This window comes from Bombus terrestris, chromosome 16 (assembly GCF_910591885.1).
Source record: "Bombus terrestris chromosome 16, iyBomTerr1.2, whole genome shotgun sequence".
Taxonomy (NCBI): Eukaryota; Metazoa; Arthropoda; class Insecta; order Hymenoptera; family Apidae; genus Bombus; species Bombus terrestris.
In genome coordinates this window covers 1,874,530-1,897,544 of record NC_063284.1, presented here as the reverse complement: position 1 = coordinate 1,897,544, position 23,015 = coordinate 1,874,530, and the positions used below count along the sequence as shown (strand labels likewise).

General features: G+C 39.3%; 1 protein-coding gene across 5 annotated transcripts in view; it reads left to right on the top strand.

Moving 5' to 3' along the window:
* LOC100646757 (ecdysone receptor) overlaps positions 1–23,015 on the top strand; it is a 188,212-nt gene that overhangs the window by 97,492 nt on the left and 67,705 nt on the right. For 4 of the 5 annotated variants that reach the window (XM_012317565.3, XM_048413157.1, XM_003401619.3 and 1 more), the window contains one exon: positions 12,821–13,984. In XM_012317565.3, coding sequence (XP_012172955.2) covers positions 13,513–13,984 — 472 coding nt within the window. In that variant the 5' untranslated portion in view covers positions 12,821–13,512. Of the gene's footprint in view, positions 1–11,039; positions 11,061–12,820; positions 13,985–23,015 lie in introns of those variants that run through there. The other variant, XM_048413156.1, reaches the window with a different exon arrangement.

Here is a 23,015-nt window from a genome sequence, read left to right as displayed (position 1 = left end):
ACAACTAAATCTCGCATGTTCGTTCTTATCTCAAGCTCATGAACGCAGCAATTCCAATCAAATTCCCCTTCCCTCCTTTGGTCCCCCGTCACGTCACGCGTTCGTGTGACTTGGCATTCAGCCTTGTTCTATGAACTAGGTCGATATGTGTGTGGTGCATTGACAGAGAGAGTGGCCGTTTATCTCCGTTCTTCCTTCCGCTTTCCGTCGACTGTTTGCTTCCTCTTTCGACTGCAGCGCCTCTACCGGCGTTTTTGCCCCATCCACGCTTCTTTCGACGCTTTCTTCTTCCATCCGTGCGTTCATCATGACTATACTTTCTTCTTGACAAAATTCCTTTAGCTTCTTTTAGGTATTCATGAGCCAAATAATATTTTATTTAAAATAAATAATATTCTATTTAACTAACGAAAAAGATTAAATTGTGTATTTATTATTAATTCTTCGAATTATCGTCATTACTGTATTGAGAGCATAAATATATTACATTGTTATTATCATATTAAGAGGAAAAATAGATTAAGCCACATTTTGTCTGCATATTTAGTAATCGAACTTTGAATCCGATTTTCCTCGTCTCTTTATTTTGTGTTCTCTTGTTTTCGTTCTCCTTTCTTTGCGTTTGATGTTGTGCCACGTGCTGTACTTTGGCTTTTTGTTCCATTGACTTGTTCTACAGCTTTTCTCACCCTTTTTCCTTCTTCTAGAAATTCTACTGCCCTGCTAACTTGTCTTTGATCTCCTTTCTTTGCCAACGTCTTTTGTCCGCTACCGGTTTTTCTTTCAACCAGATTTTTGTCTTAATGATCTGCGTTTTTTCGGCCGATCTTCCTTGCTCCTGTTACTTCCGTTTGCTTTGTCCGTACAGAATCTTCCTCTTTGCGTTTTCTAAATACGTTGCGTGACAAAAAGTTTTCAAATTCTATTTCCAGTGTATGTAATTTACATATTTTATTCTTTTCAAAATTTTTAATTCCCCGTGACTTTTTACAAGAGATATTAAAGATCCGTTTATTCCAAATTTCTAATACCATATCGTAAATTTTTCCTTTGGCCTCCATAGTCGTCCAAGATTTCATAATCCCTGTCGTTAAAATATGACTACTTTTTTATTAAATTCTGTAAAAAAACCTACAACTTAAGGGGTTGATCCCCATAGTCATCGAAGACTTTATAAGCATTCGTGGGGATTTTTCGTTCACACGTTCCCACTCGCGTTTTCGTTGCGGCGGACGCGTTCGACGATGGCGTCGTAGTCGGCGTCGCCTCTGCCCTACTTGCAACGCGCATGCACCCCCGTGCAGCCGCGGAATAAACCGAGAAATCGATCCCTCGGCCCCTTCCTCTCGCCTCGAGTGAGCGGCAACACTCCCATGGCTGGTTCTCGTCGATTTTCTACACGGGAAATTCGCTCCCAGTCATTCTCTCCCACGCGAAAATCCATGGAAATTATTCCTAACCTAACCATCATGCTAATAATGGTCGCTCTTTATTGATCTAAACCTTTATTACGCTGTATAAATTCTTGTTTGTGAGTTTTTTATATGTACGTGTTTTTCAGTTTCTCTTTTTCATTAGTCTTTTCTTGTTTCAAGAGTTTTTTTGATTGTCAAGCTAGATAATAAAGTTGAAATACGATCGAGAGGTTAGAAATTGAAATAACATGGCGGATAAGGGGAAATCTGCTGTCTGAAGTTGGTCACTCTAGGAGATGTTTGCTGTTTGAAAGGATTTTCTGATTTTTTGGCTTTAATGACCTGCTGTGATCGATTTTCACGTGATATATGTAGTCACGTGCATATTATTACTAAGAATTGTTTCTACTAGTGATGTAAATGTTATAAAATATATAACGAACGTAAAAGGATATAATATTCATAATAAAGCAATATTTATTTAAAATACATGTAAATATGCACTTCAAACTTCATAAAACTACTAGATAGAGGAAGAAATATTAACGACAAAAGTATTGGAAAACTCCTCCAATTCCCTTTCACAACCTCGCCTAAAAAAAAAAAAAAAAAAAAATTCGGTCACAAAAATCGACCAAAAAAATGACAATCGAAATAAGTTAATTAAAATTCTTTTTTGCAATTTTTACTTGCAATGGCCCTTTTCTGCAATCGTTATATGAAAAAAGCGGTCGTGAAGGATGAAAATAGGGAAGTTAGGAATTGCACGCAGTTTGCCGGGAACATTCGCCAGGTTCCATTCACGGAGCATCGATCGAAGCTCTCCGGCGTTGAAGAGAAACCGTGTTACAGGCTGACTTTGCTCAAGAGATTCGCCCAGAGACAAAGTAAAGATTGCGAGTCAGCAGAGCATGTTGCGAGTCTTCTAGCCAATGTACCGCAGGAACGTGGCTCAGCAGTTTCTGCTTAAAGTCTTTCCCTCCCTTTCTGCAACTCCCTTGCCACGAAATCACGATCTTCGCTCATCTTACTTTGTTCCTCCAACTTTTTCAGAACGACTACCGTTCGCTAGCTGTAGAACTATCTTTTATTTATCGTTTAATTTCTTTTTTGGAAGCGTCAGTAAAATAAACTGTATTTGTGCAATTTATTAAACATTACGAGTGGAATATTGAGTTAAAATTTGATTAAAATTGCTTTGGGCGTTTTGCAAAAACTACATCACCAAATTTGGATCTTCGTTAAACATGGTCTTAAATTGTGGTTTTCTTTAAAAATATTTTCCAAGGGTTCTTTTATTGCAATTTTGTAATTGAAATATTCCTGGTCCAAGTGATTCACAAATTATGTAACCAAGACTAATTCAATAAACAGATAATAACGTTTATATGAAACGCCAAATTAAGGAACCTAGTCAATTCTGATAATCTTCTTCGGTATAAAACGCTTTTGCCATAGAAAGTCATTGTTTATCTGGAATAAAAATCAAATGCCGTGCATAATAACGTTAATTCGCTAACAATTAGCTTAAAGAAATTCTAGTTATTACTATAATTAATAAAGATGAAAAATCGGATAATCTACAAGTTTAAGAAGAGAATTTTCTATAATTCCTGCTCTCCCACGTTCACCTCGTTCCCGATTTCAATTCGAACGTTAATTAAGGAAGAAGAGCGTTGGACTTGATTCCGAATGGAAAACAGGCCTCTCTAAAAACATATTTTCCATTCAATTGAAATTTTTCGCCGCATTCCCAGTTAGTTCGCCGTTCTCGCGCCGATATTTTCTCTGGTTAACATGTGCATTCGTTTTTAATGATTATTCTAATTGGCCGATGCGAGGGAACGAATTCTTCTTTGGTTCGTTAAAGTTGATGGATGTTTGAGAATGTCGTTCCATTCCATCTCAGCTTTTGACATAACAACTTATGGTCTTCAAAGGATACGTTACCAAATGTTGCAATTTTTCTTCTCTTCTAATACCAACGACATTTATTTTCATTAACATTTTGAAACAAATTAGATAATTAGTACAATTTGAGAATTTTTGGTGCAGGCAGTGTCCTCCAATTAAGCTATCACTTGTGAATTTTTCATTTACCAAGTTCCAAAATATTAATTTTGCTAATAACAAACCAGTTATTGCTAATTTTCTAAATATCAATCTATTAATTAGTAATACAGCAATTCTCTATCTGATGACCACTTACTTTTTAAAGATATCAATCCACCAATAATCTGTCGACTATGAAGCACACGTCAATATAGAAAAAATATTTTCTGGACAATTTTTCGTGCATTGTATCGATAGCATAAAGGGTTGGAGTAATAAGAAGAGGTTAACCACAGTGTTTTCTTCTTGCGATGGACCATGAACTTTCAGATGGAGGCTGTCGCGACCTACTTGCGGGTCAGCAGACAGCGAACACGTTTAGCCTGGATTGTGCAAACATCAGACCGCTCATTTGGATCAATGTCGATCCTTATCGACCGTTCGAAAGTGCATCTTGGAAAAGCACGCCTCGTTTCTTGATATCAACAGCAGATAGGAAAATAGCAGTTAGGCTCTACTTATATCTATCTCGGATTAGAACAAGGACACTAATCGTTCTCAGGATAATTTAATATTAATAAGAAGAATTATGGAAAAGAAAGTTTTCAAAAATACTGGAAACTATCGCATACTGTCATAATTAATACTCCCTTGTAAACGAAGCAATATCAATTTTACATTTTACAAGACCTTTTCCTTTCTCTAATTTTTTTTCCATTTTTTTTTTTTCCAATTGAGAATGGACGCTGTAACTATGACGCGTACAGTACGTTACAGACTTCCGGTAACTTACAATAATCTTATAGAATTTTTGTATGTTTTAATCAAAGATCATTCTAAATGCAAAACACTTTTAATCTCCAATTAAAATTCGGATATTTTTTAATGTCATCATCGATTAAAGATTCATTAAAAAACATATCAAGAACAAGCCTAAAATTTTAGGTTAGGTTGGCAAAATTCCTATAAGTTATTCCATATTTAGTCTAACGGAAGTGAATTGCTCTTTTCCTTTCTCTAATTTTTTTTTCCATTTTTTTTTCCAATTGGAAATGGACGCTGTAACTATGACGCGTACAGTACGTTACAGACTTCCTGTAACTTACAATAATCTTATAGAATTTTTGTATGTTTTAATCAAAGATCATTCTAAATGCAAAACACTTATAATCTCCAATTAAAATTCGGATATTTTTTAATGTCATCATCGATTAGAGATTCATTAAAAAACATATCAAAAACAAGCCTAAAATTTTAGGTTAGGTTGGCAAAATTCCTATAAGTTATTCCATATTTAATCAAACGGAAGTGAATTGCTCCAACCTGACACCTAATTAACTGAGCAGGGTTTAAATCACGCAGCCGATGACTCAAAACTAAACAGAAGCTCCATTCAAACGTCTAGCCGGTGTAACGATTACGTAATGGCTGTCGTAACGTGGACGAAAACGCTTGATATCGGTGGCTCGACGCGATAATCGCGGCCTCGATGTTGGCATCGGGGTCAACGATAGTCAGGATCATCGGTTTCTTCGCTGGATGCAGTGGAAAAATTAACTGGTCTGGCTGCCAGCATCATCGCCGATGAATCTTGCATCCAGGTCAGATCTGCCACTGTTCCTCGCTGTGTTTCGTATTGGCTGTTCCAATTAAATGGACTCGTAATTTCTTTCACGTTAGGATTCGCTTTCACGTTTCCATGTAACGATTATTACTATAAAGTTACTAGATCTATAGGGGAAAAGTCTAGGAACATTAGAAGGTCCCCACGATAAAAATCGTATCGTTTGGGATTCTTATATGTAAAATTTAATCACAGTCGACTATTCATTGCGATTTCATAATCTTTTGCTATATCTATAAAGTTGAATATCGAGGCAAGGATTTGGCCTGAAATTAAAATTTCATCAAAGCTACACGAACCATTGAATCGGACGATTTTCTCAAGTATCATCCATTTTCTTCAACTTCCACTTCCATTCGACCCATCGAGGTGTTAATGAGTGCTACCAACGTATAAAGCCCGCAAACTGAGAAGTTGGTTCAGCAGAATCGCGAGTTCTAACTTTATGCAAGATGCACGTGACCAAAGGAACACGTTCTACTAGGCGGTGAAATCTTTTCTCGGCCCTCTGCGGCCAGAATCCGAAGTCTGGAGTGGCCTCGAAGAGGATCTAACCCAGACCTAACCCAGACCAACTCGGAGAAACTTGAGACGACGTTCTGCCGTGGTGGTGGCAATGCTTGCAGCGGTGTTGGTGCCGCTGCAGGATCGATCTGATGGCCTAGTTACCAGGAGAGAGTGAGACACGGGCCAACGAGAGGAGGAAGCCTAGGCAGACGCGTATACTGGGTGGGGCGAAACTCGCAGGGTGATTATAAAGAGGGTTAATTTAAATCTCCGATTCTGATGCGAATGTGTGGTCAATTTTCGATTTCCGATATTGCTCTTTAATAACCGAATTGAGCAGATTTTTACAAAATTCCTTTTCGAGAATTTTAATAGGTGGATCTAGAATTATAAAAGCTTTTTAATAAATTTTGTATGAGAAATGAAGTGCCTAACAAGAAGCCTCTAAGAAGACTTCGAAGTTGATGGAAAATCCCTAAAAAGGTTTCAAAGTCCATATAATATTCCCAGAAATATTTAGAATTTCTGCAGGCAGTTCCTATGAAAATTTCAATAAATTTTCTAACTGAAATTTTCTAACCTCATATTTTTCATATATCAAACCATCTTCTTACATTCCTCCTCCTTACGTTCCCCAATAACGGCTATACTTTTTACCATCTAAAAATCCATATAATATAAATCGTCGCTTTAGACCCGAACATTTACCCCAATCTAAAAGTTCGTCAAAGAGTTTCATCTCGCAGAAAGGTTTCCCGGGTCCTTTTAGTCTCAGCACAATTTCCGCCTCACCCTATAGAGATCCAACTATGGCGTCTTTTCGAGATACGCGACACGCCGCTGGGAGGCGCGGTGGTTGGGAGAGAGAGTCTCGACGCAAAGAGGGTTGCAGGGTGGTGTTGATCGGATGTTGTAGCCGGGATACGAACCCTGGAGCGAGGACAGGCATTGACCTAGATGTCCTCTCTCCGCTTTCTCCATCCTCGTTCGCTGACTGTATCCCTGCAGTCCTGTGTGCCTCTTCCTAGCTTCTCGTTCGACTGCAGATTCTGGCCCTGGGCTGGCTCTCTTCCATCAACCTCTCTTCTTCTCTCTTTTCATGACGTTGAAACGTGCAAGTAATCGCTGGAGGATATTCCTCGTATACAGGCAAGGTTTTCATACTTTTGACGATACTGTAAGATTCCTGATCTTCGTATTGATCCATGGATGGTTCTGTGATTGGTGGGAGTTTTGACTATGGGTTTTGGTTATTGAAATGGAATATTAGGTGGAGTGATTTTAATGCAAATGAGTTTTAACGTCCATTCTACAAACGTGAGAGAAGATGTAGATTCAGACGCTTGCGGTCAGACGTCCTTAACTCTACAGTCTCTGCTCATCGAATTAGAACCACATGCGGAACCTTCGCTCCTCTGACATATGAGCAAATACATATGAAGAAATACGAAAAAGAAGAAAAATAATGTATAAAAAATTAAAAATTGGTCATTTTGACTCGTGTAATCCCAATATTAAATCTTAAAATTTTAGAGTAATTAAATTAAAATTTCTATATTCCAAAATTGACAAAAATCGGTATAGAACGTATAGTCTATAGAAAGTGGTACAAGGGATGAGAATAAATGTGTGAAGACAGGGTGGGTGGAGAGAAAGACGAAAGAAAATGACGCTAGAAACGCAAACAGGACATCTAGGTCAATGCCTAGCCCAGCTCTAGGATGCGGATCCCGGCTGCGACCTCTGAGCAATAAATCCCTCCACCCTGCAACCCCCCTCATCCAGACGAGCCATGAACCTTCCACCAGCTACTAGAGGATGCAGGAGGAGGATCGCATCCGTGCCTGTTACTCACCACAGAAGCGAAATCTATCTTTGAACCCTCCGCGTCCCAGAGAAAATCCAGATTGCAGAAAAAATTGAAGACAAGTGGGGTTCTATTTGTAAATAAAAATAGCATTTACGATAAAAATAGTTAAATGGTGAAATGGTTTCGTTGAGACAGAAATTCCTGCGTGTAACCCTAGATGGATCGTCAGAGACTGCAGCGTTAAGGATGTCTGATCACGAATGTCTCGACCTACTTAGCAATGTGACTTCTTCTTTACCAATTTTGGAATAATTTCTTCAATTTTATAGAATCCCCAGTTGATGCACAATAAACGTAATAATTTCGACTAAAATAAAAGCTTTTATGCAAGGCAAGATTTTTAATTTCGTCCAAATGAATCGTATAATTAGACCTCACGTAGCTCTGCCCTAAATTAAAACATGCTTCACGATTCCATGCAAACTCGGCGCTGGTTAATTCAAATTAATCCAGACACGCGTTGTTTCCTTTATTTGCTGAGCACACGCATGAATTACTTAAAATTTTATGAAAAAATTCGACCACTCGCCCTGCTCATGTTCATCCCCATTTTATTATTATACTTATGTCAGCGTCATTTTTCTATCTTAAATCCTATTCTGCTTGTTATGCTTGCATCCCATTCTAATTGTTATTTCAATAAATTCAAATAATAGAAATTACACTGTTCTTTCTAAATCAAAAGGGTTCTGTAAACTTCTTAATATGAAAAATACAATGGAGTTCATTAAACCCTATATTTCACTGTAGTAAACATTTTTGCTAAATATTTGAAACATATTTAAAGAATATATCTAATATATTACGAGACATTGATTTTGTCTCGCAATTTTCTTATTTATTTTCTCTGTTTCAAATACGTCTCGGAATTTCTTGTCATTTTCTCTTGAACTTCACTGTGAAAAGTGTTTTCGTGAGCCACTGTAGCTTCGATCACTTTCATAACTGATTATATCATCGATTTACTGTCCTTCATACGAAAGCCACCATTCATGTCAACGTTTCTGAACCGGAGCTAGGATTTTGCTCGATTTAACAGCATTAATACGACAAAAACCGCGAGGGGCTACCTGTTGATATACTATTTCGCGTGGCGCAACGCTGTTCCCGGTTGCCGTCGTACAGGCGCGATTCAACCGCGCATTCAATTTGTGATTCGACGCGCACGTCCAAGCCTCCGACATGAATTCAATATCCGTAATAATATCCGGACGTGTTTCGATACCGACGACGCCGATGTGTTTCTCACCAGCTTTTACGTTGAAAACGAAATAGCACCGCTAGAAAAAGGCACCGGACTCTCTTCAGCCGCAATTATTGGAAATTGAATACCGCACCGGGCTGACTTGGTTTATAGCGAAAAAGAAATTGTACGATCAGGATGAGGTTGCAATATCACTTGAACGAATATCATTTAGAAAATGCTATTGTCTATGAAGGATCGCCGATTGTTCCGATGCAAGTCATTGTTCTCATCATCGATGGCAACCGAACTGAGGAAATGTTTCCCTAAGAAAATGAATATTTCCAAAAATCAAATGGAAAGATCAAAACGTAGGTTCTAAAGAAAGGATAGAGAAATGTGAGAGTGTCGCGAAAGGAAGGTAGGAATTGGCGAGCGACCATAGTGGGGTGGGTCAGGGTTAGTGTCGAAGGTTAGGCTGTCCCCCTACCCAGAATCCCCATGAGTTCAGCGCCAGGGACAGGGTAAAGGGGCGTACACTGTGATTGGATCGATATTTTACTAGCTGCACAACTACTCGTACGATTTTCGTACCCTTTCGTCGCACTTTCTGAACTTCCTAGCTCTTTTGCCGAGCCTGATCCACCAGACCTGCTCACAGAGATCCATCTAATTTGCATACTACATGCGGAGTCTTCTCACACTTTGCAAACCGGATTTAAGACCTTTTTTATTTTGTCTGTGAGCAGTTGATCCGATGCAGTCTTTGAATCATTTTTTTTTTTTTTTTTTTTTTGTTGCTCCTTTTATTGATTGTGAGACGTCTGGAATTTGTATTTTTAATTTATTTTTAGGATTTTTCTACCGAAGTTTTCTACCGAATGACTGATGTTACTCCCGTTAATTAGCGAGGATCCCGCCGTCAAAGCTGATTTAGTAATTGAACCGCGTCCAAATATTAGGATCACTCCGAGTGTCATCGGCGATGCGCCATGTCCGACTTTAATAATCGATTAGTCGTGCCGCAACGACGTGCAGAGCAAGCTTGGTCGTTCTGCTGGTGACACACGGCCTACCAGGCTGCTATTGTCAGAAGTCGGCCGTGCGTGTTCCAGATGACAACGGTGATTAATAAATCGCTGTTTTCGGGTACACGGTCTCCACTGCACTGACACGAGCGATGTACTGCCCGATAGATCAGGCCTAGGATACAGCAACTATGATCTGTCGTTCGTACAAATCCTCAACAAACTCCAAATACGTCAGGATCCAAACGGAATACCAACAAACTAGATTTTCCATAAAAATAATTGCAACTAGAAAATAACCTGCCCGAAAATGACCTTTCGTCTCTAAAAAAGATTTTGTATTTCCAAAAAATACTTGGCAATTGTTGCGAAGCTCCTGGTCCAAAATTAAGAAATGTCAACTACAAAAGTAAAAACTCGGATCTGAAAAATATCATAACATATTCCAAATGTACAAATGGAATATCAGTAAACGTAACAGGCCCGTTATGGAGCTGCGAGACCGAGAAGGTGGTAGGGAAACGACAGGTAAACAAAAGAGGTTAGAGGGGAGCCGAGAGGGCAGACCTGGTCGCAATCGGAATTCTCAGTTGTCTTTTTGGGGCCAGCCAGGCCGGAGTTGCGTAGAAAGTCGCAGACCCAATCGTTCTGCCTTGTCTCGCCATTGGTCATCGTTTCAAGGCCTATGGATCGCCATGGTGGGGACGGTTTGGACAACTGCGTCGCACCATACGACTCGTCTCCCCGAAACGCTCGTTCCACGTCGATTCGCCAACGTTACTGTCCGCTGGTTTTCGCGTTTGGGGATTCCCGCCGCGTTTTAGTTTTGTTTCGACGCTGTTTCGGACAGCCTAGATGGCGCAGCGATCGCTAAATGCGTTTGTCGCGGTACGTACGATTCATCGAAGCTGGAAAATCTAATTTTGTTAATTGTTGCCGTGGTTTTATACAGCTTTTCTTGCTGTTAGATCTCAGTGAAGTGTGATTCAGATTGAAGAATTGCTTTTTAAAAATCGCTATGGTGGTTCTATAGTTTCATCGCTGTTATTGTTCCCAGTGAAGTGTACGACGAATGGAATTAATTTCTCGTAAATAGAAATAAAATTCTCTTCTCTGCCAATTGTAGAAATAATTGTTTTAATTTCAAGATAAAAAGCTTCTGCAATTGTGATCTTAATGCTATTTCGAAAATATTGGTTTCAGGTAGTTTGAAGTTATTTTTACAGTGAAAATTCGTGATTTGTGATAGTTTCGAGTGATTTAAACGCGTTATAGTGATATTTTCGAATATCAAACGAGAATCTTCTCTTTTTTTTTTTAAGAAACGTGTGTTACAGTGAATTTTCAAGTTGAAAACTTCTTGAAAATAAATAAGTGAGAGGTAATAGTCTTTGATTTCGAATTATATAGAATATTTTGCTTGGCACAATGTGATTACAGCAATTTATTGCAGTTTTAACTGTTTTTACGGGCGAATTGTAAAAAGCGATTTGCCCACGTGACCAGCAGCGACTTTCACTCGTCGTTACTTGATAAAAAGGCGTCCTACTACCGACACAGAGCATCCTATCAATTTACAATTGCATTGTTTCAAGCGACGTGTCTCCGGGACGCAACTTCTGCGTTGTCGTAATCCTCTTCTTTCTCAATTGCTCAATTTCCACGTGACTCTGCCGCGTTGAACAACCGTCTGCCCTGTCAGATGCATCCCGACCCTCTTATTCTCTCACTTGAGACATTTAAACCACTTGCCATATCGTCGTCCTTGTATTTTAAAAGTTTCAAACTGTATCTTAAAAAAGTGATTTAAGGAGTAAAGCTACATTTGCCATGAATATTTTTTAATTTTCTACTATTTTTTAATCGATTTATGGATAAATAATTTCTCTCGATGATTCATCGATTTATTTCGAAATTAAGTTGAGTGAAAATTTATTTCGTTGATAGGTTCTGTAATTTTTGCTAATTTTAACTAGAAATCTTTATTATAAATTTTTGTTAAATGAAGAATTCTATTCGCAATTTCCTGACAATTTTCTCCATAATTTTTTCTATTTCCTAATCTTTCGAACTACCCTGGTCTTTCTTTTTACTTTTCGTTTCATCTTCCCAGTCGCAAATATCCTCTGTGATCGCGCAATTCGGTGAACCGTCGCGATTGTCACGAGCTTGCAAGAACTTTATTGGCACTGGTGGTGGCTTTTCAGGCGACTGAAAGTTTAGATCAGAGGACCAAGAATATCCAGCTCCCGTTTCATTGCTGCTCGTCCGATCGTTCAAGCGTATCATTACCCACGATTTCTCCACGCAGGAGGAAATTGCGTGGCGTCGATCGAGAGCTGTTCTGAAGTTCCTCTTAGACGTAATGACGTGTCGTGTGCACTCTCTTGTACAGTATATATACACATTTCTTCTGGAACCTGTAATTTCCAAACAATTATGCTTTTTTCCATCCGTTTCACCCTTCTTTTTTACGGATTAATGACTCTGGTGAATGATTTGAAAATAGAAATTTTATTAAGACAAATTCCATGCTAGAGCAATGTCGCGTGAAATAGATCGTATTACGAACTTTTCTATTAATTGCTCGTCAATTTCCTATCAATGTTCCATTGATTTTCACTAATTTTCCATTAGCTCGCCATTCATACAGAACAAGCTTTAGACTTTGCTAAGTCAGCTTATATTTATCGATGCATTGATCATCCTGAGAGGCGTAAAATTACACGTATCGCGTCCTTTTCAGACGATCTATTGAGATCCGTTAACGATAAACCGAGTGATGATGTTAATGGATAATGTGGTAGCCATAACGATTGAAATGCAAATTCTGGGTACACTGAACCTTGACACTTCTAATCTTATTTCTAGCGCGGGAATTATTATGATAGACTGTTAATTATCTTGTGAGATTCCGTGGCTATGAAAAGTATGAAAGAAACCAGTTTGATAATTTTGTGGCGGCCGTAGCTTGCACAGTTAGAGACTCTTCTATTGTACATTTAGAAAAGTACAGATTTTTCGAAAAGTACGGCTCCTGGTATCTACGATTCAGACAGAAAAACAATAAAAATTGAATTAATCTAACGAGACATAATCCAACAAGACTTTGACTGACCAAGCTATTGTCTTCTGTTGTAGATACCTCAAGACAGCAACGGGCGACGATCCGACTCGACTAGCATGCACCTGGGCCCGCGGTTCGAGGCGCACTTCAAGATGCGGTAGAGGAAGTCCCTCGACGAGAGTCCAAAAAGCAATCGGTGCAACCAATTCGAGTCTCGTCCTTTGTAACCAGAGCATAATCGCGTGCATAATAGCAGTTAGATTAAGAGGCTTGGACCCAAGACACGCTCATACCCTACCAAACGTAGGACAAACTTGGGTCTTACTCTTGCGATCCCCATACGAATCCAAATTCACAGAGCACCCATCGGCATCCAGGTGTTAGAACCCAATTAATCGAGCCTGGGAGCCTCTGACGACGAAAACCACTGCCTTTCAAGCCGCCAGGTTATCGTGAACCCCTTAAACAAGCCAGCCAAACCTCTTCAAACCTCTTCAAACATCGTCAAAACTCGACAAACCACCTCGAATTTCATCAAAACCATCAGAAAATTGGGAGAAAAGGTTTACGAAAGCGACTAGAATCTCCCTAGGGGACTTTAAGAGGCAAGTGAACAGAGGTGAGTAGAGGACCCGTCACGGTGGCCAGCTTAGTGAGCGGCAACGTAGCGGTGCGTTACGATGAGGCGTCGGGAGTGGTTGGCACGGGGGGTGTCGTGTTGGCAGCCACTTCCAGGTTAGCCACTGCGGATCCAGCGACGTCCAGCATGGACACCAGCGACTCCAGCATGGACACGACTAACGGAGGCTCGAATACCGGGGTAGCAGGCGTCGGAACGATCACCTCTGTGGTGGCTGGAGCCGCGTCCCTGACGCTGGTCAAGGCCGAGACGCCTGAACTCCTGGCTGGAACGTCCACGACGTCCTCATCGGTCGCAGGCCCGGTTACTGCGGCCGGTGGCCTGTTCGCTGGGATCGCGGCGGGTAACAAAAGCGCCAGACCCGACGACTGGCTAGCCGCGAACAGCCCAGGTTCGCCGACCGCCACGCTGCAGGGCCAACACGTGGTCTACACGAATCCTCAGCAACAGTTGACCGAGTCGCAGCAACAGCAACCGCCTCTCGCTCATTCCAGCCCCTTGGCGCATCAACAGCAGCAGCAGCCCAGTAGCAACAACGGATACGCCAGCCCTATGAGCACCAGCAGCTACGATCCTTACAGTCCCAACAGTAAAATAGGTAAGTGGAGCTCTTGTTATTTAGGAATTCCGAATTCTCTATGAAGGGATGGAACATTGTTTTTGGAAAGTACTGCAGTTAGCTTCATCAGAGACCAAATGATACACATTGATAAAATGTAGTGCCAAGTTACACAAGTTTCGAAGCTCTCGATCTTCGATATCGTTGGGTTGTTTATCACTGTTAGAGTGGCTAGCTTCATCGAGAGTCCTCAAGCCAATGAAACCGACGAAGCTATCATCACTATCATTATCACTATCTCGAAAGCTTCAATACTAATAATATATAGTACAGTTCTACTGTATTGTCAGAAAATTATTCTATGCAGAAGTTCTCAAACTGCAGAAGTAATCAATCTCATCTCTTCTGAGCAATCCTCAACCTACGAACTTGCTAAAAGAAAGATGACACGTGTAAATCCTGGCAAAGACGCATGACCGAGGAACGTGGGACAGATGAGGAATTCAGTGCACGCGTTCGCGTTTCTTTCTGTTGATGGCGCGCGCGTTCTGCGAAAGAGAAAAAGAGAGTGAAACGTCGACCAGCTACCGGATGTGACGTCACCGGCCACGTTCTCCTCTCACGCAGACTTCCCCCGTCTCCTCTGCCCTCTCTTCGTCCACTGCAGTCGTTGTGTCTCTCGTGTCCACTTCCGTCAATCCAAGTGATTGCTTGCACTACTGCCATACTGCACCGCTCTCTCGCGTGCCAGCTTCGACGCACGCGAAGCTTCCAGGCGATCGCGATACAGACTACGATGGGCGCCGATGATAAGCTCGTTCAATTGCCTCTTGGGGGTGGACGTTTGTTGTCGAGGTCTTGGAAATTTTCTGAGTCAAGTTGAACGGAGCTTCGATGAAGATTAGGTTAGGAAAACAGATACGTAGTTGAGATTAGTAGAGTAAATACGCGCAGTTAAATATTTAAATGTATATTAAACATAGCATTCGTCAGTGTGTTTCTCAATTTCACATCGACACATACGACTCGTCAATGAAATATAATTTTTGAAATATGATTTTCTCTCATGAAGGTAAGCTTTCCAGCAAGAAGATCTTAAAGGAGAATTATTTGTGAGGTTAGGTCAACATTTTAGTGGACTTATCCAGTAGATTTATGGATTTATCCAGTAGATGCGAGGAAATGAATTTCTAAGAAAATATAACAGATTAAAATTTTTGATTAGGAGGAAGCACAAAATTGAGAAATTTTAATTTCAATATTTCTTTCACGTTGGTGAAAATATTTAGATAATAGATTCGGCAGCAAGATGTCGCATTCAGAAAAATTCCCCAAGGTAGAAAGTAAATAAAGAATTTTAAAGAATTCTTGCAAGGTCTTCCGTAGCAACTAAACAAAAGATGAATGAGGGACGCAGTTTGTCAGGAGAAAATTCAGCCGTGGTTTCTGAATTCAGGAAATTCGTGCGCCAAACGAGAACTTAACAGGCTGACTTAACCTCCTCGCTTCTTTTCCTCGTTGAACGAACGAAACTCCTGGTCTGATAAATAGTCCGATGGATTATAAAAGAAGTATTATCTAACGTTAATGAAGGTTTTTGATATCAGATAAACCGGTCAGGCGAGCTTCTTCTACAGTTGTAAAGTGTAGTTCTAAAAATGTTCATTAAACTTTTATTCAGGCAATTTTATACTATATAATAATTTTATAACAATAAAGTTATTTTTAAAAAACGTTACAAAAGAGATCTCCAAATATTTCTGAAAGAAAAGCCACAGCTGATCAAATAGCTAATGAGAGCTGTGTCTCCAGGCGATTTAAAAATAGAATTGATTGTTATATTTCTGTGCCCAGCGACATGTGCTAATTGGCTGCTTTTACCATGTGCAGGGTGCAACTTTTTCTCCCTTTTTCCTCTGCTGGGGTTACGTATTCCAGCGCTGCGCCGCTAGTTTTATTAGGCTAAATTATCGATTGTCGTCGTTAATAACTTTTCTTCGTCGTTAGCCGCGAGAAACTGTTGAATTTTTCTGCGACGACTATCTCATCGCAATGATTCATCCTTTTACTTTTGGTCTTTGTTAATTAGTCGCGCGCCAGCTCATTTCATTGATAAATTATGCCTCTGGTAATTAGTCGTTATCAGTAAAACTTGACTTTTCACTTAGAATTTCCGTTTCTCTCTTTCCCCCTCCTTACTCGTTTTTCATTAATCTCGTTTAATTAACTTCTTTTTGCAGTTGGAAGGTTGCATTTAATCGTTCGTGGTTTTTAAAGAGAGATTGAGGTTAGGAATCTTAGATGAGATACGCCGATGAATTAACTCTTTACACTTTGAACATTTTTTGAAGTGCCACTCCCATTAACACACTATTAAGTTATTTTACTTTATTTATAAACAGTTGCAGAGTTCTTTTTTTTGAGAGAAGAGTTGATCTAGGGACTTTCGCTTCTCTCTAGGATACGCTAAATGCATGAATTAGGTAGTAGAACAGCTGGCATGTCCCATACTAATTTACCACAAACAGTATGTTCTATTTAGTCGCATTTATGTGGGCTGTAACATTAATTACGAAATAGAGCCCATTATCGGAGGGGTTCTAAGCGGTTTTTGGTATGATATGGGTATTTCGTTCGCGGCTGTTGCCGATTGGACCCGCATCACTATGACAAACGACGAAAGATAAGCGATGCTCGCAAATATTTGAAACGATTTCCATAATGCACACCTTTCGACGAGGGACATTTATCTTTAGATCTTCTGAACGTCGCGAGAAATAAACACAATGAATTTAGGGAATTTTAAACCTTCTCTTTCGAAACTAATGAATTTGAAATAACGAAGAAATTCACTAAAGTCCTAAAACAATTCTAAAAAATAATCTAAGCGATATACTCAGAAAATTAGATCAAACCCCACAAAGAGAGGGTTAAAACAAGTTAAAAACAAGACGGGCAATATGGAAGAAAGAAAAGTGAGAAATCCGTGGAAAGCGAGGATCAGCCCAGGTGAGGTTAACTGCGCGTATCCATCCAGCGTTTCCATTTTTTTCCACGGCCCCGGAATGTGTCTGAGAACCCACGACGGATTTTCCAGCGGCTAATAGCGGGTGGTACTGTGTGAATTGCAGCAGGATGCAGATACGGCCTTGAGTGGCGATACACGAACGCGTGCGTGCGCAGTGCACACGGTTCGCGTGAGCAACACGCACAGAGGGCTCTGCTACTGATGGGATCAAGTTCAATATGAACCAATAAATGCGAACCAATCCGCTTCATTTCACAGGATCCGAATAGTAATCGTAAGATATAATACTTCAGTTGTTGTAATTGACAATTTGCCTTCAACAACAACGCTGGCAGTCGTAAATAACAAACTCAAAATTTGACTCATATATAATGCGTCTGTGACTTTGAGAATTCTACTTTGCAATTATCGCATGTTAATTTTGTGCGACAGTGTCGAACTAACGGGACCTTAAACTTTTTTTGGATTGGTCACAATAGAAGCTTAATACTTTGACCACTGACACGTCACTAGCGCCACGCGAGTGCTAAATAGTGATGGGATTAAGTTCAATATGTACTGATAATCATGACTCAAACCCAGCACTCAAGATTAATTTTATAGCGTCGAGATGCCACTCATCTACTCATGGAATACTTATTGTATTTCTCAGATCACTGATAAAGGATCCAAATTTGTCAGATTTACATTTAGGTCTACTTGGGAGTACTGCTTCTATTTTTAAAATACTCATGTAGGATTCCAATCTTGTCAGTTGGTGTTCCAACCTACTTGCGAAATACTTGAGTCCATCACTAGGCTTCGCTCATTCGCATGCCAATGGAAACTGGTAGTTGTGTGCGGTTGGCGGCCATGTATGTTGCAGGCGAGGTTAATACTACCAGATAGAGTAACGTGTATACTGCGCGTTATTTAGAGCTTATGCGTTCTGCGAGACGTCAGAGTCGGGGATCGGCTGGGAAATTGATGCTTGCCCGGCTGCCTTTCGCTCTTTTTTAGGAGACATCCGTTCTGATGCTTGTTTTGGGAGTTGTTCGTTGGTGGGGAAATATGTTAAGGAGTAGTAATATGGCCTGGAGCTGTTGATCTCTTGAGAAAGGTGTATCTTGATTTAAGATTATAGTTCTTCGACATATCGTTGCCTATACATACAACCGTGACTAGGTTAGGTTAGTTTAGGTTGTTTTGATAGTGACCTACGAATAATTAATGACTAGATCTACTTTCATGAGAGTTTCTTTAATATTAGTGATCAGTTGGTTAAATAGAATCGTGTATGTAAGAAATTCGATTATAATCAAATATAGGAGTCGCCTAAATACATAAATATACTACACTGGAAATAAAATTACAAAAAAAAAAAATTGCAAAAAGCGTAAGAAAAAAATATTCAAGAAATGCAAATTGTAATGCATATTTTTAGAAGGATAACATACAGCATATCTATATTATTATCCAAAGTCCCAAAGTTCACGAGCTTTCGTCTGGTTTTCAACCAGCAGCCTTCACGCGTCGATACCTGAGAGGCGTGATCATTGATGATCGCGTGATATCGACTCATGCGGCAGATTATTGCAACAGTTACGTAAATGCACTCGCGCCACAGAGTCTCTCTCTGTCTCTATCCATATATAACGTGTTACAAAAAGCGAACAATATTCATAATGCTAGATATCAGGACAATAAAAAAAAGTTCATTCTACGTTCGTGAAATAAAAATATATGTCACTTCAGACTTATTTTTCAAGTTATAGTATTTTATTTATATATTTAGCTACTAATTGATGTGAAAATTAGGAAACCGATAAACCATAACTTATTATCCCGTAAAAAATAAAAAGTGTGAAATTCTTGTGATTTTCAAATATTCGTCCACAATTTTGTAACACCCTGTATGTGTGCCTCCGTAAGTGTGAAGCGGCGCTGATGGGACGAGGTTAATGACAATATGTTGAGTTGCCACGGTTCCTCCCACGCATCGACTGCACTGGCCCATATAATTATTATTCTGACTCGTGCAGCAGACACGCACACACGCGTCCAACCATTTAATTTTCCATCGCTGAACGAGCCGTTTTTGCGCGGGAAGGTCTGCTCCTGGTATCCGGTTATTTCGTGCTGTTTATCTCTCGCGTATTCGTCTCTTTCTTTTATAATGCTTCCTCCTTACTTAGGTTAGGTCTCCGACTTTTTGCTTGAACAAGTGGACCACTGATGCGTTTCTCGTTTTACCAGATCTTCCGCGGATGATGGACTTTTAAGTTGGAAATAATTCCCTAGATATATACTTACCGGATCTTTTTAGGTTATGTCTGTGTTATTTTAGTTTTAGAGATTTGAACTGTTCTTCGTGTTGGTTCTTGGAATTTGAAGATTTTATGTTTCTGATTATGATTATAAATGTAACTCTAATTACAGGCATAAATGTAATTTTCATTGAAATTTGACAATATCTGTATAACTACATTTTACGAAATGTCGAACGTGATAAATTGTGAAGAGGAAGAAAACAAAACGTAGAAGACATCGAGTTTTTTGTTTTAATGTGGGATTATCTTCATAAAATGTTACTCTTATAAATGTCAGCTTTTCTAGCCCTTTTTATTGAAGAATCTTAATGTCAGTGAACATTAGAGATCAATTATTGAATGAAACAGTTTCAAGGAAAGGCTATTTTTATTTTAAAAGAAGAAGAAAATATCTGTTAGTGGTTGAATGAAAAGTGCAGTTGCAATCTTGAAAGCAATTGCACAATGTCCTTCGATGATCCTTCCGGTGACCTTCCGTTGGTGTTTCCGGTCCGTATCCGCCTGTGGTTTAGAGAACCGGAAGTCACACTGGAGAGCCGTTCTCAAAAGCTCTGGTGGGGCGTTGCAAGCTGGGGACCACGCAGATGAAAGTACATTTCCAACCTCCGGTTTGCACTTGCATTTGACATCTATTCACAGACAGATCATGCTTCCAAGAACTTATCTTATTTCCTCTTGGGGAACATGATTTGATTCGGTATAAAACATATTGAATTAATAGTAGAGATCGTATGAAATATTCAATTCAATTTAAATTATTCCCGGAACCTTTCGAAAAAAGATCAATCAATTTCAAGTGAAAACTTTGAACGAAAACTTGGATCACATCCAAGTCATTTGTGACAATGTTTCTCAATCGAAGTCTCCGACAAAGGCCAAATATTCAATTAAAATTGCTGGGACCGTTCAAAAAAATTCAATCTATGTCAAGTTAACAAAACCTTTAACCGTTATATTTTCATGCTCGATAAAAAAGAATGTCCTAATCAATAATAGAGGTTATACTTTTCAACAAGGATCAAATATTCAATTAAAATTACTCGTAGAAAAAATCCTATCATCAAAAAAAAAATCAGTCAATTCGAAATCAAAATTGTGATCTATTATATCGGCAAGTGAGACGTGGAAAAATTCCTGAATGGAAAAATTGTAGAATCGGTAGTAGAGGTTAAGTGGTAAAGTGTGGCGTCACGACGCAATTTTAATGCTCGATAGGAGCACATAGGAGAACATACGTATCGTTGACATATCCGCACACCGGCGAGCAGACATCTCGTCGATATGCAACGTGACCGAGGAGAGAACATCGGGACATTCTATATTTACCAACGGTTCACTTATCAGCCGCTTATCAGCGAGACAGCCAGAGGAGGCGACTCGCCTCTCTGTACTGTAGCAAACATTGGGCTCTCCGCTTTCTCCCTTCACCTCCTGCACCTTTCCATCCTGTATTTTTATCTTTCTTTTCTGCGGCTGGCTCTCTTACATAACCTCAAATCTGTGTTGCAGTCTGTGTCCTTCTGGTTCATTTCGTTTTCCCTTCGTTTCTCCTTTAGTTCTTTTTGCTTCTCCCTTTTCCCTATGGGAAAAGATCAAGAATGATCTTGCTGTCATCACGTTTGCACAGCGTTTAAAGGTCATCTGACATTAGTTGGAAATATCTTTGAAAATCCTATTTAGGGAAATTGTGGGCCACGTCCTAGAATAGATACTATATATTATTTAAAAAAGATTTGGATTATTAGTTATTCCTGAGATTTTGTAAAAATAATTTACTTGGTTCGGATAACGTTAAGTTGAAAATTTGAAATTTGGAAATATCGCAGTTCCACATAACCTATAATTTGGGACTTGTCAATTTATTATTATTATTAGTTAATAAATTGTTATATAAAGGAAAGATCATTTGGCTTGTACTCAAGCAACCATGGTCAACTAAAGAAATCCAAAAGAAGGGGTAAGAAACGAATCTGACTGATAACATAGCCTTCCAGCCATTATCTGGTGGCTGACAGAAAAACGAGGGTCCAGAGGATTGAAAAAATGCGAAGTTATCGCTGAGAAACGACGAACAGATGTGTACGTGTGGCGTTGATGTAGGTCGTCGGTGCGTAATCAGTCAGTCGCTTCGCTTATCAGAAACGCTATCGGCGTATCATCTGTGCGGGCCATGCCTGACCCACATCAGCTCGTGACCAATCGAAATCGCAAAGCCTGCTTAGAATTTTCGCGATGATTCACATCGTACGCATACTTCTGTCGAATTTTTTCTTATCTGCTTCAATCGATGAAACAGTAGCTTGTTATGATCGTTAGAAACTTCGTCCAATCGTTCTGTGACTATTGTTTCGATCGATCGTAATATAGGTTAGGAATCAGTTCATTTTAATTGATCGTTTAATTTATCATATTTTATTCTTCAATCAGAATATAAATTTTGCTTTAATAGTAAATAAACTTAAATGTAATTTTTTCCTAGCAAATTCTGATTACACGTTTCAGTAAATTCTGCTTTAAAAGTGAAATTAATCAAATTACAGCTGAAAGATCATTTTTTGTATCTCATAGAGTTTACCTTTTACTTTCAATTTCGAAAAAGCAAGGTTTCGAGCTTACCTTTATTATTAAGAACGACAAAATAATTATAAATTGGGATTTCACTGAAAATCGAGCTTTTAATATTTTACTTTTTGCTACTTATTATAGTAATTGATCTCCAATTTTTTAATTGACGTTTCATAGAAATTTCTCGAAATATCGAAGTGATCGTACCCTAGTTATTCGTTTCATTAGATCGATATTTTTTTCGTGGATCCTGGTTATTAGTTGATCGATATCTAGACAATTAAACGAGCTTCACTCCGCCCATCATCGGTAAGCTTTACCGGAGAGGGATCGGCCCATTTCCTAGCCCGTTTACGCGGAAACACGCGAGGCCCACTGCTTCCGGAAACAGCTAGTTCAGAGGTCGCGATAGACCGAGTTCCTGTTGCAATCTGGTATCGTTCTCGAAGAAACAGAACCGATTTTAACATATTTCAAAATTATAGGATAACTTCGAACTTACTTAAAATCATTAACATTCAAAAACCAAAAAATTCCACAGCTTATTGAACTGCTCGATTATCAATACCCAATTATGAAAACTTAAAACTCATTACCAATAACGATAACCTTATCTCCTAATAAGATAACATAATAGAATCTAATTATTTTCTAATAGCGAAATATGTGCATACGTATCTCCTAAAACTTCCATAGCGCTAATACGAACAATTTGCATCAGTAATAACAGGTGTTCATTGGTTGAGACCAGCCGAAGTCGATGACCAACGCGAGGTTCGCGAATTTAGGTCGCACGATATCGGGCTGGTTCGAGGTGCGGGCGCCAGGACGTACTGTACCTTACCTTATCGCGATCCGCGTTATCACGGTCAGATAAGGGCACCTCGTGCTCACAACTCGACCGCTAGGTAACCGATTACGCGTTATGCAGCTTGCAATTTTCGTCAGATCGTAATTTCGAACTTACCGAATCGGCCACTTCAATCGTTTGCATTAAACAAAATCTTCCTTCATCTGCAAAATTAATTTTTGGAAGGTGAAAGAAAAATTTATTAAAATGTTTCAAAGTTGATTGAAAATGTTGTGAACTTGTTTGTAATTATTCTCATTTCCGAAACCACTTTTCGGATGTATAAAAAGAGGTAGAAATATTAAACAAATTCTTAAA